The sequence below is a fragment of the Neofelis nebulosa genome, chromosome 15 (genome assembly GCF_028018385.1).
Source record: "Neofelis nebulosa isolate mNeoNeb1 chromosome 15, mNeoNeb1.pri, whole genome shotgun sequence".
In the NCBI taxonomy this organism is placed as follows: domain Eukaryota; kingdom Metazoa; phylum Chordata; class Mammalia; order Carnivora; family Felidae; genus Neofelis; species Neofelis nebulosa.
The window spans coordinates 47518942-47545061 of record NC_080796.1 but is presented as its reverse complement, the minus strand read 5'-3'; the positions used below and the strand labels follow the sequence as shown (position 1 = coordinate 47545061).

Here is a 26120-nt window from a genome sequence, read left to right as displayed (position 1 = left end):
TTCCAATTTAAATAATAGTTTGAGGTTTCTGTTCTGCATTCAAAACTTCTATTAAATACTGACCTGCATGTAATACTTCTAAGAATATATCTGAGAAGCTGCATCTGTTAGCTCTGTCACAGTGATTCATTTCCTTCAGTGTTTATAAGGTTCTATGCAAGTTTGCCTTTGGTAGGCAACTGTTTTATAGGAACCCCTTGCACCCTGGTTTGTCGATGTGTTTCTTCATGGTGGCTTTAAATTGCTTGTGCCAACAGCCCCGGTTTCAAGAGTGCAGACCTAATTTCTATGTTAAGCTCTTAGCTTGGGATTTCCACACTATATAGGGAGTAAAAATTACCCACAAATGATTTTTCTGTCCCTGTTCAGACCCTTGGATAAGCCCCATCCTTGACACTTCTTTAGGCCATAGACAAAGTACCCTTTTCATGAATTGGGCAGTCTTTTGAGAGCTCCAGCTTCTCTTGGTTACAGTTCCTAGCCTGCTCAAGTCCAAAGCCATGCTTCCTACATCCATACACCTCATGACAATCTGAGCCTCCAAATTCTAAGGTCTACTACATTAGCCACTTCTTTTTTTTTTTTTTACCTAGCAGTTCCCTTTCACTTTTCTGAACTCACCTATATTTTCCTATGTTTGCAATGGGAAAGAGGTCCTTATAAATCCATCTACCATGTTACTAGAACTTCTTTCTTAAATAAATTTTGAGTCCATTCACTTTTCTCCATCTCTTTTACTACTATCTCAGTGCAAGCCACGTTCTCTCTTATGCAACTTTCTTCTGCAATGGTCTCCTTCCTGGTCATCTCACATCTACTTCTGTCCATCCTTCCCCTGTCCAATCCATATGGAATACTATAACCAGAGTTTGAAAGCCAGAATTTTAGAAAATGTAAGTCAGATCATGTTATCTTTTTGCTTAAAATCTTCTATTGGCATATTACACCTGGCAATTTGACTCCTAGGTATATACCCAAGAGAAATAAGAACATATGTCCACACAAAAACTTGTACATGAATGTTTATGGTAACATTACTCAAATAGCCAAAAGGTGGAAAGAATCCAAATGTCCACCAACTTATGAATAGCAAAGAAAACTCAGTATACGCGCACAATGAAACAGTGTTTGGCCATAAAAAAGAATAAAGTGCTGATACATGCCATGCTTCAACATGGATGAACCTTGAAAACATTATTCTAAGTGAAAGAAGATAGTCACAAAAGACCACATATTGATTCCATTTTTATGAAATGTCCAGAATAGGCAACTCTATAGAAATAGAAAGGAGATCAGTGGTTGCTAAGGTCTAGAGAATGGGGAGATGGGGTGGGAGTAGGGGGGGACAATAACTAAAGGGTATGAGATTTCTTTTTAAGGTGATAAAAATGTTCTAAAATTGTGGTAAAGGATGCACATATCTGTGAATATACTAAAAGTGACCGAATTGGACATCTTAAATTATATGGTATATAAATTTTATCTTTATAAAGCTGTTAAAAAAAAATTCTTCCAGTAACTCAACATGGTTCTTAACATATAAATCCAAAATTTTTGTCCTTGGCTGTAAGACTTTGCATTATATAGCTCCTACTTATTCCTCAAGCCTCACCTTAGACTGCTCTTTCCCTATCTCTCTACAATGTCTTTTTTCAGATTCTCCAAAGGATCAAGCACCTTCCTACCTTAGTGTCTGTCTTTCCAACAACCATATTTTCTGCCTGGAATGCTTACCCCTTCCCTTGGCTATATTTGTCCTACAGATCTCAATTTGAGCAGGATACTCTTAGGATAACCGTCTTGATCCTGCAGGAAAAGGGGAGTCTTCCGTAAGCAGATCTTCTGTAAAACTGTCATAACAACTCACACTACCTCTTCATAGTATATATCACAATTATTTGTTTAATGTTTGTTTTTCTTCACTAGCATATCTGTTTCCCAAGGGCTAAGGCTGTTCTTGTTTATGGCTGTATCACCTGGGTTTTTTTATAGTACTTTGCAATGACAAATGCTCAATAAATATTTTGACAAGAATGAATGTTAGTGACTGAGTCCAACAGCTCTTTATCTAATAACTTCCTATTTACTTATCTTGTATCATTACCCTATTTAACTTCTCTAATTACATATTATTTGTTATCTAATAAATATCCAGTATCTTGTTTATTATGTTGCACCATCCTGAAAATGCACTTGATATACCACATTCACATAATTCACTGAAATTTTGATTTATTCTTATATTTATATTCTTTTATTCTTCTATTTGCTGCTCCTTGAGGAATTATATCCTAGTGATATATGCAGTACATAGTAGCTAATCAATAAATATTTGTAGCCTAAATAAAACTCCTGAAACAAAATTAAAATCTGTAGCAGGTGCTATCTTATTGTTCATAGGTTATAAAAATCCCAGAAGACAGTAACTGTCTCTCTTGGTTTCTCTAAATAATGATACATGCACCTAAGTATTTAATAATGTGATTTGATTAAAAACCTGACTTACCCATCCTTTCAGGGATCATGATCTTAATGATGAATTTAACTCATTTTACTTATCTCAGCCCAGAAGGATTTTTTAAAGGGAGTTTTTCTCAGCTAATGAAAATATTACTTTTGCATTTATTCCTAGATGAAACTAATAGTATCTAAATTATAACTGAGCTATTAAATTTATAAGCATTAAATATTCAAGATTGATTTATTAAAATTTCCTTGACTGGAAACCAACTAAGAGATGATGCTCTGCAATCTGTTAGACCAGAAAATGGACTTTCTCCAACTTTTATATAAAGAAATGAAGGAAAGAAAGGAAGGAAAAGAAAGGAAGAAGAGAAACACTATTTTTCAATTCACTTAACATCTCCCTTCCACTTCTTCTCAAATTGTGTTTTAGAACTGTCTTTATAATAAACAAACATCTAAACAGTTTAATTCAAGGGGTGCCTGGGTGGCTCAGTCGGTTAAATGTCTGACTTTAGCTCAGGTCATGATCTCACAGCTCGTGAGGTCAAGCCCCACGTCGGGCTCTTTGGTGTCAGCACAGAGCCTGCTTTGGATCCTCTGTCCCCTTCTCTCTCTGCCCCTCCCCAATTTCCGCTCTCTTTCTTTCTCAAGAATTATAAATTTGGGGTGCCTGGGTGGTTCATTTGGTTAAGTGTCTGACTTTGGCTCAGATCATGATCTCACGGCTCGTGGGTTCGAGCTCCATGTCGTGCTCTGTGCTAACAGTTCAGAGTTTAGGGCCTGGAGCCTGCTCTGGATTCTGTGTCCTTCTCTGCACTCTGTCTCTATCTCTCAATAATAAATAAACGTTAAAAAAAAATTTTTTTAAAGAATTATAAATTAAAGTAAGTTTAACTTGTATCTTATAGATGGTAAGACTTCTTGATTTATTACGCATATAGACATTTCTAGTGCTTAAAAACTTAAGCATGGCTTGAGTTTTTAAAACAGCCAGATGGAGGGCACTCTATGTTTTACACTTTTTTAGGTGGAGAAAATGTCCTATTCTTGGTTACATCTTCCAAGGTCTCTTAAAACTGACAACCAAAAAGTTACTCTTAGATTCTACCTGAAATCTCTCCTATGCCAATTCATGACTGCTCTCTCATAATTTTTCTCCAAAGAAACTGTAGAGTAACCAGTCACTATCCTTCTACCATGTCATCACATACTATGCACTTCCTTTTCTGGTATTCTTAAATTAATTAAAACTTTATATCCTAGCTTTATCTCTCTGAGCCTTTTATCATGCCACCGCTTTTCCTTGCTGCCAGAGAAATCTTCACGGACTCCTCAGAACAAAACAAAAGATCCTTCTCTGTGCTTCACATTCTCCATCACAAAATGGGGAAATAATGCCTGACCATGATTTCTCTTACAAGAAAAATAGAAAAAAGATATACCTCTATTCATAACAGAATAAGTATCTTTATTAAATGATCAGAAATAATTAAGATCTTTGCCAAAAATCTCCCGGAGGCAAAATACAAAACCCAAACTATAATATAAAGATCTACTTTCATAAATGTATTTGGGATTAGGGGAAAGACTTCACACCCACCGCTGTATCTCCTACCTCAAAGCAGAACCCCACAAATGAAATCAGTACATAACATACCTCCTCTTCTCCCTGGCTTCCACAGAGGAGTCTGTTCCAGGAGTGGAGAGCAGAGTGGCAGTTGTAACCCCATTGGCAGTGTTAGGTGGAGGGCGATTAGTGATCACACAGAGCGGGGTGCTGGAAGAGACATTGTCTGCTGTTTTCTCTGCTGTTGAGTCAGCCTGTGATTTGTAAGGAGTCCTGAAACAAAACAAAACAAAACAAAACAAAAAAACCCAAAAACACAAGCAGAAAGAGAATGGTCAGGCATGCTACATCACAAAGCACTAGCACACAAAGGGCTGGAGGTAAGTTTAACTACAGAATCTTCTTGCTCAGATTTTGTTTGTTGGTTGACTATTTTTTTTAATTCTGAGCTCTTAAATCTTAGAACAGTATGATGATACATTTAAGTCTGATATCCTCTGCACAAAGAGCTCTGTTTCATGAACATTTTTTTTTTTTTTGCCTGAGATTAAAAATTTTTTTAAAAATTAGCTAGGGCACCAGGCAAGATAGTAACATATGCAAGACTGCTTTAAATGATTCCTGAGTACCATCTGGTCTCCACACACGCATACAGAAGCAGGGTCTCTCCACACACATGAAAACAACACTAAAGTCACTTACGATATTAGTCTCCACCTGCCCCTTAATTCTTGGCAGTGAGAGTCTTTGTGGTAGTCCTCAGCCTAGATTAGATGACCATCTTCTTGGATTCCAGAGATATTTGATAAATACAACCTCAGTATGTTCAGTTCTCTTGCACCTAGCTCAGCAACTGCTTTCTTCCCATTTAACCAAATGCCTAATTGTCTGTATTCTTAAGTGCACACATGAGCAACAGGAATAAAAACGATTAAGATTCTATATGTAACCTTAACCACAGATTTTCCAACAGCAAGCTGTATAATTAAACTCATTTACATGAAAACAAGATCTTTGTTTCTTAACAAAGAGTTGAGAGCAACCATTGGCTCTCCACCCAAAAAGCTATCATTTGTGATGTCACAGCTTGTTGCTGGGGTAACAGAGATCCAAAATTGATATTCACAGAGATGGGAAAAGCAATGAAAATAATGAATGCCAAAAATCTGTTTTTTTCACCTACTCAGAATTACCAGAAATGCTTCTAAGTAGCTATAAGCTCATTTTCAAATAATCGCATCATTAGAATAAGCTTGAAAGCAATAATCAGATTGTAAAAATCTAAATATGGTACCTATATATGCAAATATAAAAATAGAACAGTTTTGAAGTGGTATCTAAAAAACACCAGCCACTTCTCCAGGAGCAATTAATGACTCAGAAAAAAGGTGAAATTAAATTCCTCAGACTTATAAGATGTATAAGTCTACAGGACATGCTAATAAAATTAGCCAGAAACAAAGCTATAAAAAATTACACCTATCAAAACCTTACCTAAAATTCTTTCTAGGTTCATATCATGTTTTGTTCTCTCTGCAATTTTTCCTGCTGTAGAAATGCCAAGGATTTTATTTTAATAAATTACAGGATAGGACTTGTACTATTAGTTTGAAATGCGGAGTAATTTTATAAGTAGTTTGTTAGGAGCAGAACAGGAAAAGCTCCAGAGCAGGGGCCAGAGGCTCTGGAACCATGTGGGGCTACCTTTTAGCCAAGTTAACTTCTCTAGTCTCTTCATCTGTAAAATGGGGATAATGGTACCTTAATGTGTAGGGGCCTTGTGATAATTAAATAAAATAACGTATGTAGAACACTTAGTATACAGCCCTGAATAACATACAAGCTCCGTGGAAACAAAATAGTGAAAGAGACAGGAGCTCTGACATGGACAAATCTAGGTTCAACCCCTGCCTCAGTTTCTTACTAGATGTGTGACCTTGGGCAGGTGATTAAGTTTTGGGTCTCAGGTTCCATATCTATAAAGTGAGAACGGTATTTCATATACTGGAGGCCTCTTTATAAACAATACACGTGTGCCTGAGATAGCTAGTTGCCTAACTAACTAACTCATTTTCCTTTTTTCTCCTTACTAACAGAACCCATATATTATTGAGAGAAGGAACATATGTAGTTAACAATTCATATTTTCCAAAGTCTCCCTGGCTGCTAGAGGTAGCCAGTGAGATATAAGCATAATCTCAGTTTAAAGGCATTCCCTCTTTGTGCATTTCCCCCTTTCTTCCTTCTTCCTGTCTAGAAGGCAGTCACGACAGCTAGAGCTTCAGCATCTATTTTGCGCCATGAGACAACCCATGGAAATGGAAGCCATAATCTAAGGACTGTGAAGCAGAAAGACAGAAAGATTCAGGATCCTTTAACGACTCTGAAGCTGTGGTGGTACCTCTGCCTATTTCTGGACTTTCTTAAGTGAGAGAAAAAAAAAATACACCTTTATCATATTTAAGCCTCAATTATTTGGATTTACTGTTACATGAGTGTAAACCGAATGCTTGTGTAATTTTTGTACAGTATTTAAGCCAATGCTTGGCACATGATAGGGTTCAACAAATGGTAGCTGTTACTGGTGTTTCTTAGTCCCAGCTCTTAATAGTCCAGTAACCTCTCTGTGTCAGTTTCTTCATCTATGGGCATAATATTTAGTATGCCTGTGCAGATGAACTATTAAGAGAACCTAATAAATTTCTACAGAATTGTACAGTATTATTATTAACAATCCATCATGAGCCTATCCCTCCTGGCTAAACAAATGATCACCACTTATTTTCGGGAAAGAATTCTAATAAACAGACAAAAATCAGTGAAGCACCACCATCAGCAGTGTCCTTGCGGCAACACTATCATCATTTATGTTTTTCATTTTCTTTGTATCAGTTCTAGAAGCGAGACCCCAAAAAGAGGTCCCTTTGCCCTGCCCCAAAGGGAAAAGGTCTCTGACCACATATAAAGGGTTGAAAGCCACAGTCAAAATCACAGCTAAAGTCCCACTGTGCTTTCGTGACAAAGCCCCGCCCATGCTGCCTCCCTGCTTCCCCTTACACGGAGTAGACACCACTGCCCCGGAACAAAGTTTACACAAACACAAATCTCTTCCTTCCCCCTGTGTTCCAGCAAAACGCTCTCACTGGCTGGGAATTTTCAGAAAGCTATAGGAAGCTTTTGGAACATGAGTTAGCTTTCCTTCTGATTTGGGTTGGTATACCATCCTCCAAAAACAGAGTAAATAGAAGAGATTCCTATGCACGATTATAGGAAAATTAATGTCAGTGAAGTATGAGGATATTTTTAGTCTGTGCTTTACCATAATAGGATGACCCTTACATTGTAACCACACGAAAGCAGTCATTTTAAGTTGATGCCTAAACACCCAGTACAAAGATATGTACCCTATGATTATTCAATGAGCAACTGTTGACTGGCTAATACAAGTCAAAACAAAAGCATCCCTGTTAAATTATAGACATTTTCACAGGAATTCACACTTGCCTCCACAGTGACAAAGTCTCTTTGGTTCAAATCTCATATGTGTATCCAGAGGCGTTAGTTTTGATGACTGTAACTCAAATGGCTCCAAGAAGCCTTACCTGCCATGGTGTACAGATGCAGTAGTGTTTGCACTGATTGGTGCAGGGCAAGAAGAGGCAGGTTGCCACTTGCTGCCCCGAGAGGTAGATGAACCAATGGTAATGGGTGAGGTAGCAGGAGATGAATTGCGATTGGCTGAAATGTAGGGACTTGTGGGGTCACTACTTCTACCAAATGAAGCACTGCAAAACAGTACACAGTCACTTTCTTCAGGACGTGCTGCTCACCCACCATTTCCCAGCACCACCTTCCCCCCAGATTGTGCATTAAAAGGAACGTAGATAGACCAAAGAGAGGGTATGGCAACTGGGAAGTGGAGTGACCAACTCCAGCCAGAGCTGGGTCACTGGCAGCAAGCAGGCATCTGTCAATCATCCAAAAGAGTGAAGGAATGGGGAGGAGAGATAATATGCAATAAGAGAGAGCAGAAGAGTAGTATATTGGAATAGAATACAGGCTAAGAAAAAGAAATATTAGGAAATAGAATAATCGTATTAGAAAAAGTAATTCCCGACAAACCCCAAGGCAAAAAATCATGCAACCCCAAATGTCTACCTGATACAGAAGTAGCCCCGCAGAAGCTAAAGTAAGACCAAGAATTTGGAGAGGTTTCGGAGTAGAAATTTAAAATTAAAGAGTGGAAAGGAATAAAAAGCTCTGTGGGGGGAAAACATATCTCTGAGAACCGTGGTTATTTAGCCTCAAACAAACACATCTTTGGGAGAATTCCAAGGCTGAAGTCTAGAAAGTAATAGTGCATGGGCAATAGAAGGCAACTTTTTCTTGTTTCAAATGAAGATAAGTAGGAACCACCTCAACTGAAGTAAAAAAAATTATTTGGGTTAGAATTAAAAAAAAACACAACAACTCCTCGACTACTATAGTAATGACACACTACAGGGGGTGGGCAAAATAAGCTATGAAGTCTTCTTTGGTAACAATGCATTTTACGGGGACATAGGAAAGGAATTTCTGCCTAAGGACAAGAGGTGAACTAGAAAATGGAAAGTATGCTGAGGTCCAGCACAGCCCAAGGCTGCCAAATATCTTCTTGTGCTTTCTTTTTAAATTAGTGATAGCATATGATTCTTCCCTTTTGAAAAGATCATAAAATGAGATTTCATACAATCAAAAAATGCTTATGGGGCACCTGGGTGGCTCACTGGGTTGAATGTCCAACTCTCGATTTTGGCTCAGGTCATGATCTCATCATGATCTCATGGTTTGTGGGACTGAGCCCTGCATTGCGTTCCATGCTGACAGTGCAGAGCCTGCTTGGGATTCTCTCTCCCTCTCTCTGCCCCTCCCCCACTCACCCACACATGCATTCTCTTTCTCTCTCTCTCAAAATAAATAAATTTTAAAAAATGCTTAAAGGGTGATAGAGGTTTGGAAATCCAAAGCATGAAGCAAGTTGTAGATCTTTTTTCAAAAAGCACTCACATTATTAAGCATGCTTTCCACCCTAAACAGAGGCAGTCCCTTTCTCTTCCGTTTACCATAATTATGCCAAACTACATCTAACCAGATGCTACTCATTCAATCCATTTGTTAATGATTTGGATCATGAAAAAGAACAACTCTGCCCTACCACAGTGTAACTACGTGTTAGGAAATTAAAAGGCAGCTTTTTCTCTTTCCTAGATCTGGAACATCGTTTTCTTCGAACAGTTTTCTTGGTCTTAGATGCAACTATGAGGAGTAATAATGTATCTAGATGGATTAAGGCCGTAGCCTTGAAGACAAAGAGGTGACAGTTTCATTGAGCCAACAACACTGAGTCTGTATATAGAATAAAGCTTCAGTGAGGTCACTGAACTATACTTGTGTACCTTCAAAGTTGAGCCTTTTCTTACAGGATGTGTCTGCAGAACTTAAAGACCATTAAAAGGCAACAGTGGCTGTTTGTTTTATAGGTCACCAGTTCCCATGTTCTTATATTAACTAGTTGATAAGATTCTTTTGATCAAGTGGGAATAAGTTTTGAACCCAAATACATAGTTTATAACAAAAGGCCGTTTCTAGGGCAGCCAACCAATCATCTATAAAACCTAAAGATGAAGCCCATGGCATGAAGAGGCAGTTGGAGGGGCTGAGTAAATGAAAGTGAAGAAAGAATTCAAAGTAAGCAATGAGAATCAGATTCTTCCACATCAGTAGCAAAGTTCAAATTAATATACTAATTAAGTATATCTTATAGCTTAATGGCTCTGGCAAAGGTGCTTTGCTTGCTGGCTGGTACACGGCAAAGAAATAATTGCAGAAAAGACAATATAGATGAGAAAAGGGAAGGAAACCCAAGTACCTTCTCTGCACCAAACTTGCGAGTTTCTCATCTTGATGGATCTGAGGGCCATTAAAGTCATAAAAAAAAAAAAAGACTCAAGTCCCTAAATTAACAGGCTTCAATTAATGAAACTTCTTTAATGCAATACAAAACTGTCCCCATTACCCTCCCCCCTCACCACCCTACAGGGTCCCTCCCTTCCTCCCCACGAAAATGTAACTTGAGATGAGAACTACTTGAGTTTTAGAAAAAGGAAAGCTAGCTACTGGACAAAAGTGATTTAAATTCAGTCCTACTCAGAGATTACTAGAAGTCACTTTCCAGTTGAAGATTTTAATAGGACTGAGAGGAGAAAGCATAAATTCAGATCTGTCTGTGGTAAGAATTTGGAATTAGCTTACCTTAACTCAGTTAGGAAAATAAATTAATGTTCATTTAAAATTAGTCAAGGTGTTACTCCCAAGAAATCTAAAAGTAATCCATTTTTTGATTCATTTTTGTGGTGCTAATTGGATAAAAAACGACATGCAATTATGACCCATATACCCATGGCCAGAGTGAAGAAAAATCATCTCCCACCCCTGGGAGCCTGGTACCTTTTCAAGTAGGTTGATACATAGGTGGATGGAACAGCTGTCTGCGGAGTTTCCTTTCCCTTCGCTTCATCTCTCCACAGCTGCCGAGTAGAGGACCCACTCCTCACTAGATTGACAGCTGATTCTCTGTAGAGGCACAAAAGAAAAACAAAACAGAACACTGATTCCTACCACCAGTTTTGTCCCCGATACAGTGCAAGCTGGGAGAGAAGAGCCAGAGAGGGAAAATGTAATACGGCTGAGGAAATAGATACATTTTCAAGTAATACTCTGTTTTAGATACCTGTTTTCTTTATGGATAGAGGAGGAGTCTAGTATTACTGTCTGCTTTCTTTTATCAACTTCAAAGCTAACTAATTTCAATAGGTACCAAATCCTTATGTCAAAGATCTCCCAACTCTTTTGTAATGAGAAGTCACTTTTGTCTCTCCTTTAAAGGGTTTCACAAAGCAATAGGTTGTTCATAAGTAAGCAGAGAAGAGGATGGTGGGGAAGATAAAGTCTGTCACAGAGAAAGAGGTAACTACCACAGAAGAGGAAACGGAAGAAATTGCTGGAAGCCTATTTAGTGTTACAAATAATAAGCCATCCAGGAAAGGACTACAGTAGGATTTCTAATCCATAATTGTTCCCTCGGGGCTGTGGCTACAAAAGCTGTGGGTCTCCATCTTTCACAAAGCTCTCCAGAATAGTTCTTCTCAAACTTTAATGTGCACGTGAATCACCCAGAGAATTTTGTTAAAATGCAGATTCTGATTCAGCAGGTCTGAGGCGGGACCTGAGATTCTGCATTACTAACGTGCTTCCAGGTGACATCAGTGCTGCTGGTGGGGAGGACCCCACCTCGAAATGCAAGGTTCTAGGTCAGGCTCTGCTCCGAGAGGCAGCAGTACTTCCAAATCCTCACATTCATTTTAACTGATGAGGAAGACTTGAAATCTTATCTACGTACAAATTAGAAGTTGATCACTAATTAAATAACAATATTTCTGGTGTTTACTATGGAACAGGTCATGTGCCAGGCGCTAGGGGGTCCTTGAGAAACTAGACAGACATAACCCTACCTTTCCAGAGCCTGCTGGTGTACCAGAATGAATTCACCCTCGGCAGGGTCAGGGAAGACTTCCTAAAGACAGTAATACCTAAGCTGAAGTGAGAGCCTGAAGGGCGGAGAACTGGCAAGGCAAGTGAGTAAAGGCTGGGAGGTGTGCTAAGCAGAAGGGAAAAACAATTCATGATGTGCTAAGGGCACCTGTGGAAAGACAGCAGCAGAGTGATGGCCAAGACATCACCATGCCTAGCAAAGTTCAAGAGGACCATCTTTGGGCCTGTATCAGGATTACCTGTTCTCCTTTTCTTCGACGTCACTTGTGTTGCTGAGCCTCCGGGGTGCTAGTGAACTAAAATAGCTCTTGTTTTCTCTCTCCTGTAAAATCAAAACAAGTAAAGCACAGAGGAGGTACAATACAATACTGATTCAGTGTAACATTTTGGGTAAAAAGCAGAGCTTAATATACATATATAATCTTATTTCTATATCCAATACCAATTCTGGTTTGAGTGGTATTACAAAAGGTTAGCTTTCAAGGGCTAATTCCTACTTTTCCTCCATTAAAAACCAATATGTAGGGAAATAATTCTCGTGGGAAAAGCCAGGATGATCAAATAAGGAAAACAGCAGCACAAATTACACACAGCAGCAGCCTTGCCAAGAGAGACAGAGCCTTTGAAAAGCCACAGACAGAAAGCTCCCCTCTCAAGTTCTTGATGAAATAAGTCTTATTTCTTCCCCAGTCTATCTTCTCGTGGAAACGCAGCTTCACATACAACAAATATGTTGCGGAATTAACCCAACCAATACGCCTCACCCCCTGGAGGAGTCTCCAGAAACACAATATCGAGCAAAGGGACTCGGATTACAAGAAGACCTGACCCCAGAGAAGAGCATCAAGTGAGCCCTAGAAAATCTGGAACCAAAAGGTACGAAATAAAAATGCACTGATGGTGGATGATTATGTAGATGAGCTGTTTGTGAAGTTAGCCTGATCATATACCTAGTAATGAAAAGAATGAGACATTTAAACATTTTTCTTTAAGTGCTAATTTGCCTGAGCTTCATTAGGATTGAAAGCCCAGCTAAAGAACTTTGCTCTTGAACACTGAAAGAATATATCACTGGTATTGGCTTAAGGGAGCCTTTTAGGCCATACCCAAGTTTTTATGTTTCTAATTTTTTTTACCCTAGGTAAGGAGGGTAAGGAAGAATGAACATAAGGTATGCCAAAAGGTAAAGCATTTTTTCCTTTTATTGGCTGGGTAATGGCAAAAAAATAGCCACTGGATTAAACTACCATCGTGCCATCTCCTTCTAAAGACTCTGTACTTCCAGAATCAAATTAGGGACCAGAAAACACTTTCATGTGTTCCTACGACTGAATTTTCACAGAAGGGAACTGCCCTGGAGTTCTCCCATACCCCGCCTAAACGGCACCTTATCTTTGTTGTCCAGCAGAGCAGAAATCCGAGGGCTTGATGATGACCGGTAGACAGAAGAGCCTCGGTCCCTTAGAGCTTCCCTGGAATTGGCCACCTCACTCAGCATGTTGTGGCTGCCAGTTTTTCTGAGTCCCAGTCTCCACGAAGAAGGAGATTCATCTTTGGGCTCTTCCGGCTTGTTAAAAAGGCTTGAGGAGAACTATGAGGGAAGAAGCAAAGAAAAGAGAAGAAAAGAAAAGAAGGGGGAAAAAGGTCTTGATGATTCTTTTCAGTCTATTTGCCTTTCCCCACACTTAACTAAGTTCAGTGAGGCAATATAAGGCAGTTCAAGGAGGACAAATACATGGCAGGCTTTCGGCCAGTGTCGCCTTCCTCACCTGGCAGACGCTAATAACCTCTCAAGGCTCCCTTTCTCCCCGAGCCAGAAATAGCCTTAGATTTGTAACACAGACAGAGTTGCTCTCTGAGAAATTAAACACTATTTGCTCTCTTAGCAATGAATGCTGACCTAGAACACCAGGAGATCCACATTCTAGTAAAAGCCTCTACTCTTGCTTGATTCACTGGGTAACTGAATACAGGACATTTTACTTTTCTAGGTCTCAACATGCTCATCTATAAAATGGTGTTAATGGGCTTAATTCCTTCTTATAATGTGTGGAGACTGGAAAACACAGAGGAGCCAACGTATAAATATGATTTAAGGTATTGTGATAAGACCGTGGGAAATTAAGTGAATACTAATAAAAATACTAAAAGCCACTCCACTCAAATTCTAATTGTTTATTTCAAGAAAATAGTTTATTTGATCTTGGCCATGTGTTTCAGATTTCACTGAGCAGCCAAATTAAAAAAGAAAAAAAAATGGTAGAAGTCACAGAGTTGCCATCTTTTAGATTATTGCCAGGAGAACATCTTTCAAAAACATCATTACCATTTCCATCACCATCATTTCATTAAAAAAAGAAAAACATTTTAACATCAGAAAAGAAAGCTTTCTGGAAAGCTTACAGCGTCTTTAATTACCTCATTTTACCATAAACCACAGAAAACATCACAGACTTAGTGTTGGCCGAAAGACCAGTCGGGGAACAACTGGTCTTTAGAGCAGGAAAGTAGTCCTTTCCTGGGATCGGGGGACCCCTCCGCAAGATGGCTGTGGTCTTTCTCCAGGTATCAGGCCACCTTTACTGCCTGGAGTAGCGAAAATGCAATGGAACCATTAAATCACTCACCTCCAGCTCACACTCAGATTTTCTCTTTTTAATTAGTCACCTGAATGTACGTATTTATGTACTCCTTCCAACTTTAGAGGCTCAATCATGTCAACTCTTTACAAGTCACCCTGATTCTGGGAGGAAAAATGTTTTTCCCAGCATTATTTTAGCCAAGTGGAATAAATCTGTGTCTCTCTCTCTCCCTCTCCTTCTCCCTCTGTGTGTGTGTGTGTGTGTGTGTGTGTGTGTGTGTGTGTGTGTATGTATATATTTAAGTAGGCTCTATGCCCAGTGTGGGGCTTGAACACATGACCTTGAAGTCATGAGTCACATGCTCCACCGACTGAGCCAGCCAGGTGCTCATGTATTTTTTTTTACTTAGTATTTTTATTTTATTTATTTTTTAAATGTTTATTTTTGAGAGAGAGAGACAGAGACAGAGACAGAGGGAGAGAGGGAGGGAAGGGCAAAGAGAGAAATGGACAGAGGATCCGAAGTGGGCTCTGCGCTGACAGAAACAAGCCCGATGCGGGGCTCAAACTCACAAACCATGAGGTCATGACCCGAGCCAAAGTTGGACGCTTGACCAACTGAGCCACCCAGGTGCCCCAATTTAGTAATTTTCTTTTTAGAAAAATAAGAAGTCTAGTCACACCTAGAAGCAGTGGGAGTATGCGAGGTACGGCTAAATGACCGGATGATGAGTGAGGGCTGTGTTCTATCTGAAACATCTCTACGGATTCACAACGATGCTCTTAGGAATAATAAGTAACCAGACCTTTGTTTCCTCATCTCCACAATGATATCACAATCCTGTCTTTTCAATTCATGAGGTACTAAGAAGATCAGTAAGTTAGTATCTATAAAACCAGAGTTTTTTCATCAGCTTTCTTCCCAAGAACTCAGATCAATTCTTAACCTCAAAACTAACTGTTTACTTTGTAAAGCAGAGTCATTATTCAACTCCGTCTCACTGATTAGAAGCATTTCAGAGGCCTGGGCCGAGTAGCAGGAGGAGATGTCTCTGGTATTTCAACAAGTTCTTTCTACCTCTGCTCACCACTCATCATAAAGACTTTACTTGTTAAAGTAAAATTTTAAACAAGAAGTAAGAAAGGATAGAAGTCCTCAAGTCAATTAATACCGAATGCTAAGTATTTTCCTAGTCTAGTCTGAGATTTACATATATTTACCTTAGCCTTAGATATGAAGAAAATAGGCAATTGACAAAATGTCTTTGGTCCAGATTACTATATCCTATGTTATCTAAGCACATTGTAGCCAAATTTGTTTGGTGACGGATTTGTGGTTTTTGTGAGCAATGTTATAAATGCAATTATATGTGCCCACCCTCCAATTCCATATCCTGAAGCCCTAATCCCCAACGTGACTATATCTGGAGACAAGGAGTCTGTCCGCAAACTAGGAAGAGAGTCCTTACTAGGAACTGAGTCTGCTAGCACCGTGATCTTGAACATCCTAGACTCCAGAATTGTGAGAAATAGATTTCTATTGTTTAAAGGCACCCGGTTGGTGGTATTTTCTTATAGCAAACTAAGCGGACTAAGACAGGCAAGAATCTATCTGAATTATCTTGCAAGAATGTATCTTTTTTTTTTTTTTAATTTTTTTTTTTTGCAACGTTTTTTATTTATTTTTGGGACAGAGAGAGACAGAGCATGAACGGGGGAGGGGCAGAGAGAGAGGGAGACACAGAATCGGAAACAGGCTCCAGGCTCCGAGCCATCAGCCCAGAGCCTGACGCGGGGCTCGAACTCACGGACCGTGAGATCGTGACCTGGCTGAAGTCGGACGCTTAACCGACTGCGCCACCCAGGCGCCCCGCAAGAATGTATCTTTAAGGCCTTTCAAACTGTATGTTAGGATAGTAGGGGAAATATAATATTCAAATTAATTCCAAAATACTCACTCTCCTGGCTGAAGAGGCAGAGAAGGTATTCTGAGCTGGTGCTGGTATCTGTTCCGTAATAATACTCTTGCTTTCAGAGTTGGAATGGTTGTCAATGGTTTCTGGTTTTTTATCTATTATTTAAGACAAGAGAAGCAAGAAGTGCAAGTATGAAAATCTTATCTGTGTATATGTATGCACTTTTCTGCTAGCAGAAAAGGTTTACCTATTATCCAAACAGATTATTAGGGCTATGTAATGCTTGGACTCAAACGAAAATGAAATCTCCAGCAACTATTGCCAAAAGGAAATAAACTCAATGGTATTCCTTTCTTGGTAGGCTCTAATTCCTTGATATATAACTGAAAACTTTCTCCATATTGTGTATCATACATAAAACTCATCAGTATGTACATACTAAGAATCTACTCTGTTTTGGGAAGTTGGGCGGGAAAAACCAGATAAGATCTTGCTTTCTAGGTAATTACAATCAAGAAAAGGGATAAGATGCATAATAATAATAGCAACAACACAAGCTCATATATAAGTTAGGTGCTAAATTGGTTGAGTCAGATTAAACAGGGCTTTATGAGTTCAGAGTAAATCCTCTGAGGGAGGAAACAACAAGGAAAGATGCCATAGAGAAAGCTGGAAGACAAATACCAATTGGCAGGAGAAAGAAATGCTATGAGTAATGACTCTGAAATCAAAATACATCTGTTGGTCAGTAAATTTAAGTCTAAGCAAGACTAATTTAAGCAGGCCTAATTAAAGTAAAGAATATTCTTGGGATTACAATAGGAAATAAAGGGAGAAAGGATTACAGAAGATATTATAAGGTAAACCATAGAACTATAGGAGGTGAAGCCTCTTAATAAACAGGAATACTTCGTCTTATAGGGCCATCAAGTGGAAATCTTGTCTGTCTCATTCACTGTTATATATCAGATAACCAGTACAGAGCCTGCACCTAGTAGGTGTGCTGGGGCCTTCTGATCTATGTACTCTGGAAACAGAGTCCCAGAGTAACCCACCTATGAATTATGTGACAATTTTTAAATTTTCTTTTTAACTTTTATTTATTTTTGAGAGACAGAGACAGAATGGGGGAGGGGCAGAGAGAGAGGGAGACACAGAATCCGAAGCAGGCTCCAGGCTCTGAGCTGTCAGCACAAAGCCTGACGCGGGGCTCGAACCCATGAACTGGGAGATCATGACCCAAGCCAAAGTCAGATGCTTAACCAACCGAGCCACCCAGGAACCCCGAATTATGTGACAATTTTAAGTCACATCCCAGCTGTGTGACATTGGGCAAATTACTTAACATATCTGAACCTCTATTTTCCTCACTAGCTAATCAGGGATTTGATTCTTGCCAATAAGTTGCTATAAAGACTAGAGACAAGGAGTGGCTGGGTGGCTCAGTCTGTTGAGCGTCTGACTTCAGCTCACATCATGATCTCGCGGCTCGTGAGTTCGAGCCCCACATCGGGTTTTGTGCTGACAGCCTGGAGCCTGCTTCGGATTCTGTGTCTCCCTCTCTCTCTGCCCCTCCTCCCACTCATGCTCTGTCTCTCAAAAATAAATAAACATTAAAAAAAAAAAAAAGACTAGAGACGATGTGTTTAAACTGCACAGCTCAATGTCTGGCCATAATGAGTCCCTAGTTATTAATGCTATCATTTTTTTTGTGGTCATTGTGAATATTCAAGGCATTCTTTAAGTATTACCTGAGAATCTCTATCCCCAGGATATATACCTTCCTAGCCAAATGCAACAGACCATTACAGTAAGAAACTCCCAATGAATCTATAACCCTGTGTAGTGACCTCTCAAATTGACTCTGGGCTTGGCAATGTGACTTTCTATGGCCACTGGGACATTAGCAAATGTGACATAAGTAGAGGCTTGGAAAGTGCTTGTACACTGAGTCTTGCTCTTGCTACTTGTGGAATCCAACTGACGTATGAAGAAGCAGTGGCTAGTCTCCCTGATGATAAGAGAAACACTTGCTTCAAACATCCTAACCAAACACCAGAAAGGTGAGCAAGGCTATCCAGGACCAGCCATCCCCTAGCTGACTTACCAACTGACCACCAACACATAACTAAGTCCAGTATTACTACATGGAGGAGAGAAAAGCCATCCTAGTGAAGCCCTTCCCAAATTGCCAACTCCTAGAATTGGGTCCATAAAAATGGTTGTTTTAAGCACCACTAAATTTGGGGATGGCTTGTTATTCAGCAATAGATAACTAACATACCAAATGTTTAAGCCAAATAAATAAAAGAGGAAAATAGAAATCCAAATCAAACAGCTTACATTCACCTCAAAATGGAATTAGTATTCTTTACAAATACATTTGTATGTAAGACATATGAAAACTGTCATTTTATGAGGTTGTATCTATGGACCTTTAAAAACAGGATAAATGCAAAACCAAATCCAGGATAAATGCATTCAACAAATACCTGTTCAGTACATACATAATGTGTCAGGCATCATTTGGAAAGGTTTAGACATAATCCAGTTCCCCAAATTCTTCCAACATATATACATTTATTGAGCACCCCAGCATGTAGAAGGAAGGCCCTATGCCAGGTTTTATGGAAGACAGAAAGATAAACAAGATACACAATACATTTCAGTGCTTCTGAAACTGGTCGGTAGGGGAAGAACAGAGGAGATGAGAAAGAAATAAATGGAAATAACACTCTTAGTGTAAGTAATAAAAAAGAGATTCAAACGAATAGCTACCAGTCAGAGGAGGGAAGAAACACTTGTATCTGTGATGATAAGACTTCATAAAGGAAGTTGATTTGAGCTGGGCTTTGAGACATGAGTAAAACTTCAAATGGCAGAAATGAGCACAGTGGCTTACTGCAACCATCTGGCTTCTGCCTACGTCAGGCTCCTGAAACTGCTCAGATTACCGGTGACTCCCTAATTGCTGTCTCTTTCTTGATCTCTCCCTTCCCACTCCTACCCTGGCTTTTCTGATGCAGAAATACATACTCTGGTTTTCCTCAACCTTTCTGACCATACCTTCTTTGCCTCCTTTACTTCCTAAACACACCATTCTTTTTTGTAACATCTTTTCTCTACAATCTCTCCCGTGGGAAATCTCATCTTTTCCACAGCTTTAGCTGTCACTTTTTAGGCAGATAATTTTTTTTTTTTTTTTATGAATATACCTTATTGTCAAATTGGCTTGCATACAACACCCGGTACTCATCCCAACAAGTGCCCTCCTCAATGCCCATCACACATTTTCTCCTCTCCCCTAAACCCCATCTACCCTCAGTTTGTTTTCTGTATTTAAGAGTCTCTTGTGGTTTGCCTCCCTCCCTCTCTGTTTGTAACTATTTTCCCCCTTCCCTTCACCCATGGTCTTCTGTTCAGTTTCTCAAGATCCACATATGAGTGAAAACATATGATATCTGTCTTTCTCTGGCTGACTTATTTCACTCAGCATAACACCTTCCAGTTCCATCCACATTGCTGCATGATTTCATTCTTTCTCATTTTAGGCAAATAATTTCTATATTTCATTCTGCCCCTGCTACTCTGAGGAGTCCCAGACCAAAGTTAGGATCTTAGACATGCCACTTGCCAGGTATGAGACCCAATCTGCCTAACCTCCTACAGGGTCAATTTCCCATGATAATACAGTGATGATGATATGTATCTCAAAATATGTGGTTGTAAGTGCATTGCAGAGTAAAAAAGCACTACACAAATGTAAAGTGTCGTTATAATCCCCCAAACTAAGTACAATCTTTCTTTTTTTAATTGGAATGTTTATTTATTTTTTTGAGAGAGGGAGAAAGAACAGGAGCAGGAGGAGAAGGGGCAGAGAGAGAGAGGGAGACAGAGGATTCAAAGCGGGCTTTGCGCTGACAGCAGAGAGCCTGATGTGGGGCTCGAACTCACAAACCGTGAGATCATGACCTGAGCCGAAATCAGACCCTTAACCCACTGAGCCACCCAGGCGCCTAAATACAATCTTTCTTACTAGTGAATACCACTGACTACACTTATCTCTGTCATGTGGCATGTATTTGATTCATGTATCTGCCTTCCTATTCCCCTGTATCTCCTAGATGTGTTCAACAAAAGCATTTAATGAATGTGAATGCTTGTCCTGTGCCTGGCATCTCACAGAGACCTAGTTACGAGTAAATGATAAACTAGAGTTTCCAGCCGAGATGAGGAGTGCTACAACACAGATAAGTAAAAAGTGTTAGAGGGATACATACAGGGGAGCGATTATCATGGGGTGGGAGAACAGTGAAGTGGTCCGTTCCTTTTCAGCTTCTTGTATAGGAAAACTAAAGAAAGGCTTCTTCAGTGTGGTAAATCCCATGGTTTCTCACAGAAATCACTCAGTAAGCACTCGATGGCCAGAAATGAATTTGAAGACACAAATAAATGTCCAGGGATAGGTAAGCTCAGGGCATGTTTGGGGAAACCAAACAATCCAGCGTGGCTAGTTGATGGTGCTGCCTAGGCCCTGGAAAGCACTGGAAAGGTGGGCTGGAGACGGATTATGAAAGATCTTAAAGGTCAGGCGACGGGGTTTGGGATCACTCCACAGGCAAAGCCATGGGTGAGGAAGGTGATCGTAGACAGTTTCTGGACAGGGGTGTAGCATCACCTCTGCCAAAGGGTGCTGTGGGTGTTTGACTCCAACAAGCAATGTAGAGATGGGCTGCAGGGCACCAGAGACCTGAGGCATGGGTACATACCACAAAACAATGATAGTAGTTCAGGTAGCTCCCTCCCATTCTTCTAATAGTTTGGTAGCCAACAAAGTGATCTAGCACAGAGCAAGACCAGATAGTAATACCTGAAGCCTAAGACATGTAAGTACTCAAAAAACAGTAAAAACATAAAAAAGATGAGTACTTACAAATGTTGATGGGTACTACACCAGCATTTCCAGAGTAGGCTATGCCTACTTAATAACAGAAATTCAAGGCTCCATGAGTAAAAGGTCATCTCCCATGCTACCAACTTAGCTAGTGCTTATCTTCTCTGCACAGTCAATGGTCTCTAATTGCCTTCGGTGACATTCGATGAGCTAATACTAATACTACCAATACAAGCCAGTGAGCTCAGGACACAAGTACGGTAAAATCTTAGTTATCATGAACTTCCAATGATCCATGAGAGCTATTGTGTTGCTTTTGAACCTCTATTGAGTAAAACCCAGTATTTATCTCCTCAGCGTTTGCCTGACTGTATATCAAAACCTATGGGTGATTTTATAGCATGCTGATCTGACCATGTTTAGCAGCTCCCTCTCACTGTTGGGGGTCCTGTCTTGCCATATGATAAACTCAAGAAGTACCACAGGAAGCATATATAGTAAGAGTCATAAAGGTAAATATGATTTTGTTCCCTCTTGAATCCCCAGCTCAGGAATTGAAGGAGCTTCACATAATCAGAAGGAAAAATAAGATCTTGGGATTCTGTTTAGGGAATCAGATGAACCTGAAAACTAAATGCAAATTTTCACCAGTTGGTTAAGGAGACTTGACCAAATGTGCCTCTGCAAGACCTCATCTCCTCAGTCTCTTAGCATAGTGAGGTTTGGAATCTGGTCTCTCAATCCCACCAACCCGAGGTCAGACAGATGGTTCCTTTACATACACAAGAATTTTGGGGGCACCTTATCATATGGCTACACAGAAACTCGTACACATATTTCTAACATAGCTCACAGCTTTTACAACCGAGCTTTTACTCAAAATTGGATATCTTATCTTTGAAAACTAAACTTAAAGCTCTTTTTGGAGCCCTCTGAGGTCTCCTAGCTGTGATAAGCAGTGATCTCCTTGCATTATGGAAACAGGATCTTTGCATTACCTGCCTCCTTCTCGGTTTCTGACTCAGAAGCTTCATCTTCACCTTCCTCCTCCTCTGAGCTGGAGCTGCTGGACTCTTTGCTTTCTTCCTCCATTTCTTGGGACTTGGGTATCTCTTCTTCATAGAGCATCTTCTCTTTGCTAAATTAAAGAAGATGATTTGAGGGCAATTCAGAATGGCAAACTATTCAAGTTCACTGATAATCAAGCATAAAGAGAACAAGTCTATAAACCTCTGTGTAGAAGGGGTAATAGAAATACATCAAATCCTTCTCAAGTCTAAATTTTTTTGGATCTTTGGGTTTTTGCAGACTAAGGTTTAGCATTTAACTTCAGAGTATGACTTAAGCAGATTTCACCTGTTCAACACACAGGAGAAAGGAAGGCTATGAATCTTGATGGTGACGAAGCAAGCAAATATGTTTTAAAAGCCATTTAATAAATGTTTACTGAGTGCTTATTACATGCCAGAAATCATGCCAGGCCCTGGAATGGTGGTGAACAAAACACACATGGTCCCTGAGTTCACAGAACATATAGTTAGGGATGCAATGAGGACTAGGAACCCCTAAGCCAGGGGGGGAAATGTTGCACACAGTCTCGATTAATTTTTAAATGTAAAACACATTCATCCATCCTCAGTGTTTCCCCATATCTCAGTGCCACCTCCTTGCCCCTCAAAGATTCAAACACAGTTTCTTTACTATATAAATTCTCAAGCTAAGTATGTCACATACACATAGCACCCACACACAGCAGAGCTCATCACATTTCACAAGCTCCGAATGTCTTACTTCTTAAAGAGTCCACTCTGCAACTTGCTGTTCAGGTCTGACTCAATGAGCTTATTCCGTGTCTCTTTTTCACTTCGAAGCTTGAAATTGAGAAAACAGAGAGAAAAGGAGGGAAGTTAACTACTGGTAAAAATTAGCAACAATGAGAACTCAAAATGGTACTGTCATTCTGAAGAAGACAGGACCAAAACCAAAAAGAAAGAACTGAGAAAAGAGAAACACATCAGTTGGGTCTCTTTGGAAGACAATGACAGAGAGCAATCTTCATCCAAGGTAGGAGAAAAAGCATGGGGTTACAGGTTCAATAAAACTGCCCATACGAAATATCCAAACCCAATCTTCAAAAAAAGCCTGGCTTCTAGGGGCACTTGGCTGGCTCAGTCGGAAGAGCATGTGACTCTTGATCTGGGGGTCATGACTTCGAGCCCCACGTTGGGTATAGAGATTAATAAAAATAAATAAATAAACTTAAAACAAAAAAAAAAAGAAAGAAAGCCTGGCTTCTAGTAGACTAGGAAAAAAAAAAAAAAAAAAGGAAGGAACTCTGAAAGAATTCTTTATGACCACATACTGAATTAGGTCGGCAATAGTACTAACGGGGAAATAAGCCCTTAGAATAAATCATCTGGTCCTTAGATACATGCTCTGCACAAAAAGTGTTTATATCCCTGGACCCCAAAGTTAGGCATGGAGCAAAGATAAGCACCATTCCCAACATAGAAATGTTATTCAGTGAAAACATTATTTACGTTCAAAAACCAAACCATGCTGGGTAAAGGGTACACAGAAACTCTCTATATTATTTTGGCAACTTCTATGTGAGTCTAAAAATTATTTCAGAATAGAAAGTTTAAAAAAAACAACAAAAACCAGGGGCACCGGGTGGCTCATTTGGTTGAGCATCCAACTCTTGGTTTTGGCTCAGGTCATGATCTCAGAGATCAAGCCCCAAGTCAGGGTCTGCACTGACAGCACAGAGCTTGTTTGGGATTCTTTCTCTCTCTCTCTCTCTGCCTCTCCCCTGCTCATGCTCTCTTACTCTCTCAAAATAAATAAATGGACTTAAAAAAAAAAACACCACCAGCAAACTATGCAAAGTATACATCTTAGGAAGGTTGCTGCTGCTAAACAACAGCACCAATACTGTGTTTGCAAAGTCCTAAGTTTTAGTTTCGATTCCAGTTGCTCACTAAAGAAAACAAAATGAACTGGAGGTTGTGTTTGTCTGAGCTGTACATATGCAATCTCCCAACTAAGCCTTGAGGTAACGAGGATTTTCACTCTACCGGTGCAGGTGCGGTGAACATGGGTGAGGTGAGACATGGCTGGTCTGTCCCATCAGTGAACTATATAGAGTTCTTTCTTTCAGAGCTGCTCTACGTTTCTCTTATTGGTGCTAAACTTGAGTTCACATGCCTGAGCCACAATCATGCGAAGGAAAGCTAGTGATTTTTTTCTGTCCCACTCTGTTCAAACATCAACCCTGATCATCAATAACTGATTTTTATTCTCCTTGCCCAAATCACTCATCCCACTTATGGGTAGAAAATGTAAATGATTTACAGTTTGTCTTTATATTGGGTGGGTTTTCTCATTCCACAGTCTATACGTGGGTACCGGTCTCCTATGTAGCACTAAGCAACAGAATGGTACGTGCAGCCAAACAATAAAAGATTTAGAATGAGAAGGGAGAAGTGGATTGAATTCTGGATATCTGATGAATGCTGAATAAGTATGAGTCATTGACCAAGTACTGTCCAATGCCAAAAGGCAGTTTTAGTTTTGTGGCCTTGTTTGCTTTTTCAGAAAGAAATATATTCCTTTCTGTAGTGAATTTACTTTAAATAAAGATGTCCTTCCAGTCAATAGGGGAGAAAAAAGTTAATGAGATGTCCTCTACCCTGGTACTCCCTATTTGGAAAAAACTGATTTGAACATACCACATTCACTTTCTAGAACTCAAGGGTAATTATTAGCTTATTGTTCTTGTCATCTTTTTAAAAATAGATTTTATTTTATTTTCTTAATGTTTGTTTATTTTTGAGAGAGAGGGGGGAAAAACAGGAGCAGGGGTGGAGGGTGCAGAAAGAAAGGGGGACAGAAGGTCCAAAGTGGGTTCTGCACTAACAGCACAGAGCCTGATGTGGGGCTCGAACTCATGAATCATGAGATCATGACCTGAGCTGAAGTCAGATGCTTAACCAACTGAGCCACCCAGGTGCCCCTGTTCTTGTCATTTTTGACTTTCAGGTGCTTGAAGGCTATCTTATGATGAGTAAACTTTAACAACAATGGTTTTTGGAATATCTTCTAACAGACTATTGCTAGTCCCTGAAGGGAATAATGATCATCTCTGAAATGCAGATATGTCCATTTCAGCTCTCAGTAGACAACTAAAACAAGTGATTGAGATATCTGCAGTGGACTGCATTGTTATAAAAGCTTTAGAAATACATGTTTATTTATTTATTTTTCAGAGAGAGAGAGAGGGAGCGAGTGAGCAAGCGCCAGTGGGAGAGGGGCTGGGAGAGGGGGAGAGAGAATCCCAAGCAGGCTCCACACTGTCAGCACAGAGCCCGACTTGGGGCTCGAACCCAAAAACCACGAGATCATGACCTGGGCTGAAATCAAGAGTTGGACACTTAACCACCCAGGCGCCCCCATTGTTACACTGTTACAAAAGCTTTAAAAGCATTAACTGAAGACTCACCACATTCTGCTTCTTCTGGAGCATCTCCAAGTGCTCCACAAGACCCTCATCAGCCACATCAAATGGTGTTTGGCCCTGGCAGAGAAAAGGGGTACCATGATCAACAGAAAACAGAAATAGCGATCACGTGACTTTATGGGAAAACTATTTAATACTCACTTTATGCCTTTGTTCCAATTGATAGCTGCTTCCCTAAAATCTATTCTGCATTCTAACAATGCCTTCAACTAGCACAGAGGAAGAAACAAAACAAGGAACAGCAAGTCCTTTAAATACAAGTTTTTATAGTTTGTAAAACAGTATTGAGGAAAGCATCATATCATCTCTAATGCTTTATTGCCTTTTGGCAAATAATCAATTGAAGTTTCTCCTTGTACCTGTTCTAAAATGGTCTTAATTGCTCTGATAAATTCAATAAGGGGCTTTTACAAGCCTCAGAAGGAGGTTCAGGGCACATGTCATCTCCCTTGAAGTGAGAGAAGGGTATTTTTTTAGGAAATGTCAGCACAATTTAGGACGCTAACCCACAATCTGAGAGAAAGCTGGGTTCAGGAGAGATGTGAGGCAGGTAAGAACATTTACTAAATAAAAAGCCATGTCTCTGG

At 39.8% G+C, this 26120-nt stretch overlaps 1 protein-coding gene across 9 annotated transcripts in view; it reads right to left on the bottom strand.

Annotated features, from left to right (window-relative positions):
* Nucleotides 1-26120, bottom strand: part of PPP1R12B (protein phosphatase 1 regulatory subunit 12B) — a 221391-nt gene that overhangs the window by 123531 nt on the left and 71740 nt on the right. For 6 of the 9 annotated variants that reach the window (XM_058700771.1, XM_058700777.1, XM_058700775.1 and 3 more), the window contains exons 6-14: nt 25516-25590; nt 22806-22885; nt 22013-22152; nt 16163-16275; nt 13011-13214; nt 11863-11945; nt 10520-10645; nt 7636-7818; nt 4124-4306 (exon numbers count right to left, since the gene is read on the bottom strand). In XM_058700771.1, the coding sequence (XP_058556754.1) occupies nt 4124-4306; nt 7636-7818; nt 10520-10645; nt 11863-11945; nt 13011-13214; nt 16163-16275; nt 22013-22152; nt 22806-22885; nt 25516-25590 (1187 nt within the window). Of the gene's footprint in view, nt 1-4123; nt 4307-7635; nt 7819-9941; nt 9983-10519; nt 10646-11862; nt 11946-13010; nt 13215-16162; nt 16276-22012; nt 22153-22805; nt 22886-25515; nt 25591-26120 lie in introns of all 9 variants that reach the window. The other 3 variants (XM_058700773.1, XM_058700774.1, XR_009254074.1) reach the window with 2 other exon arrangements.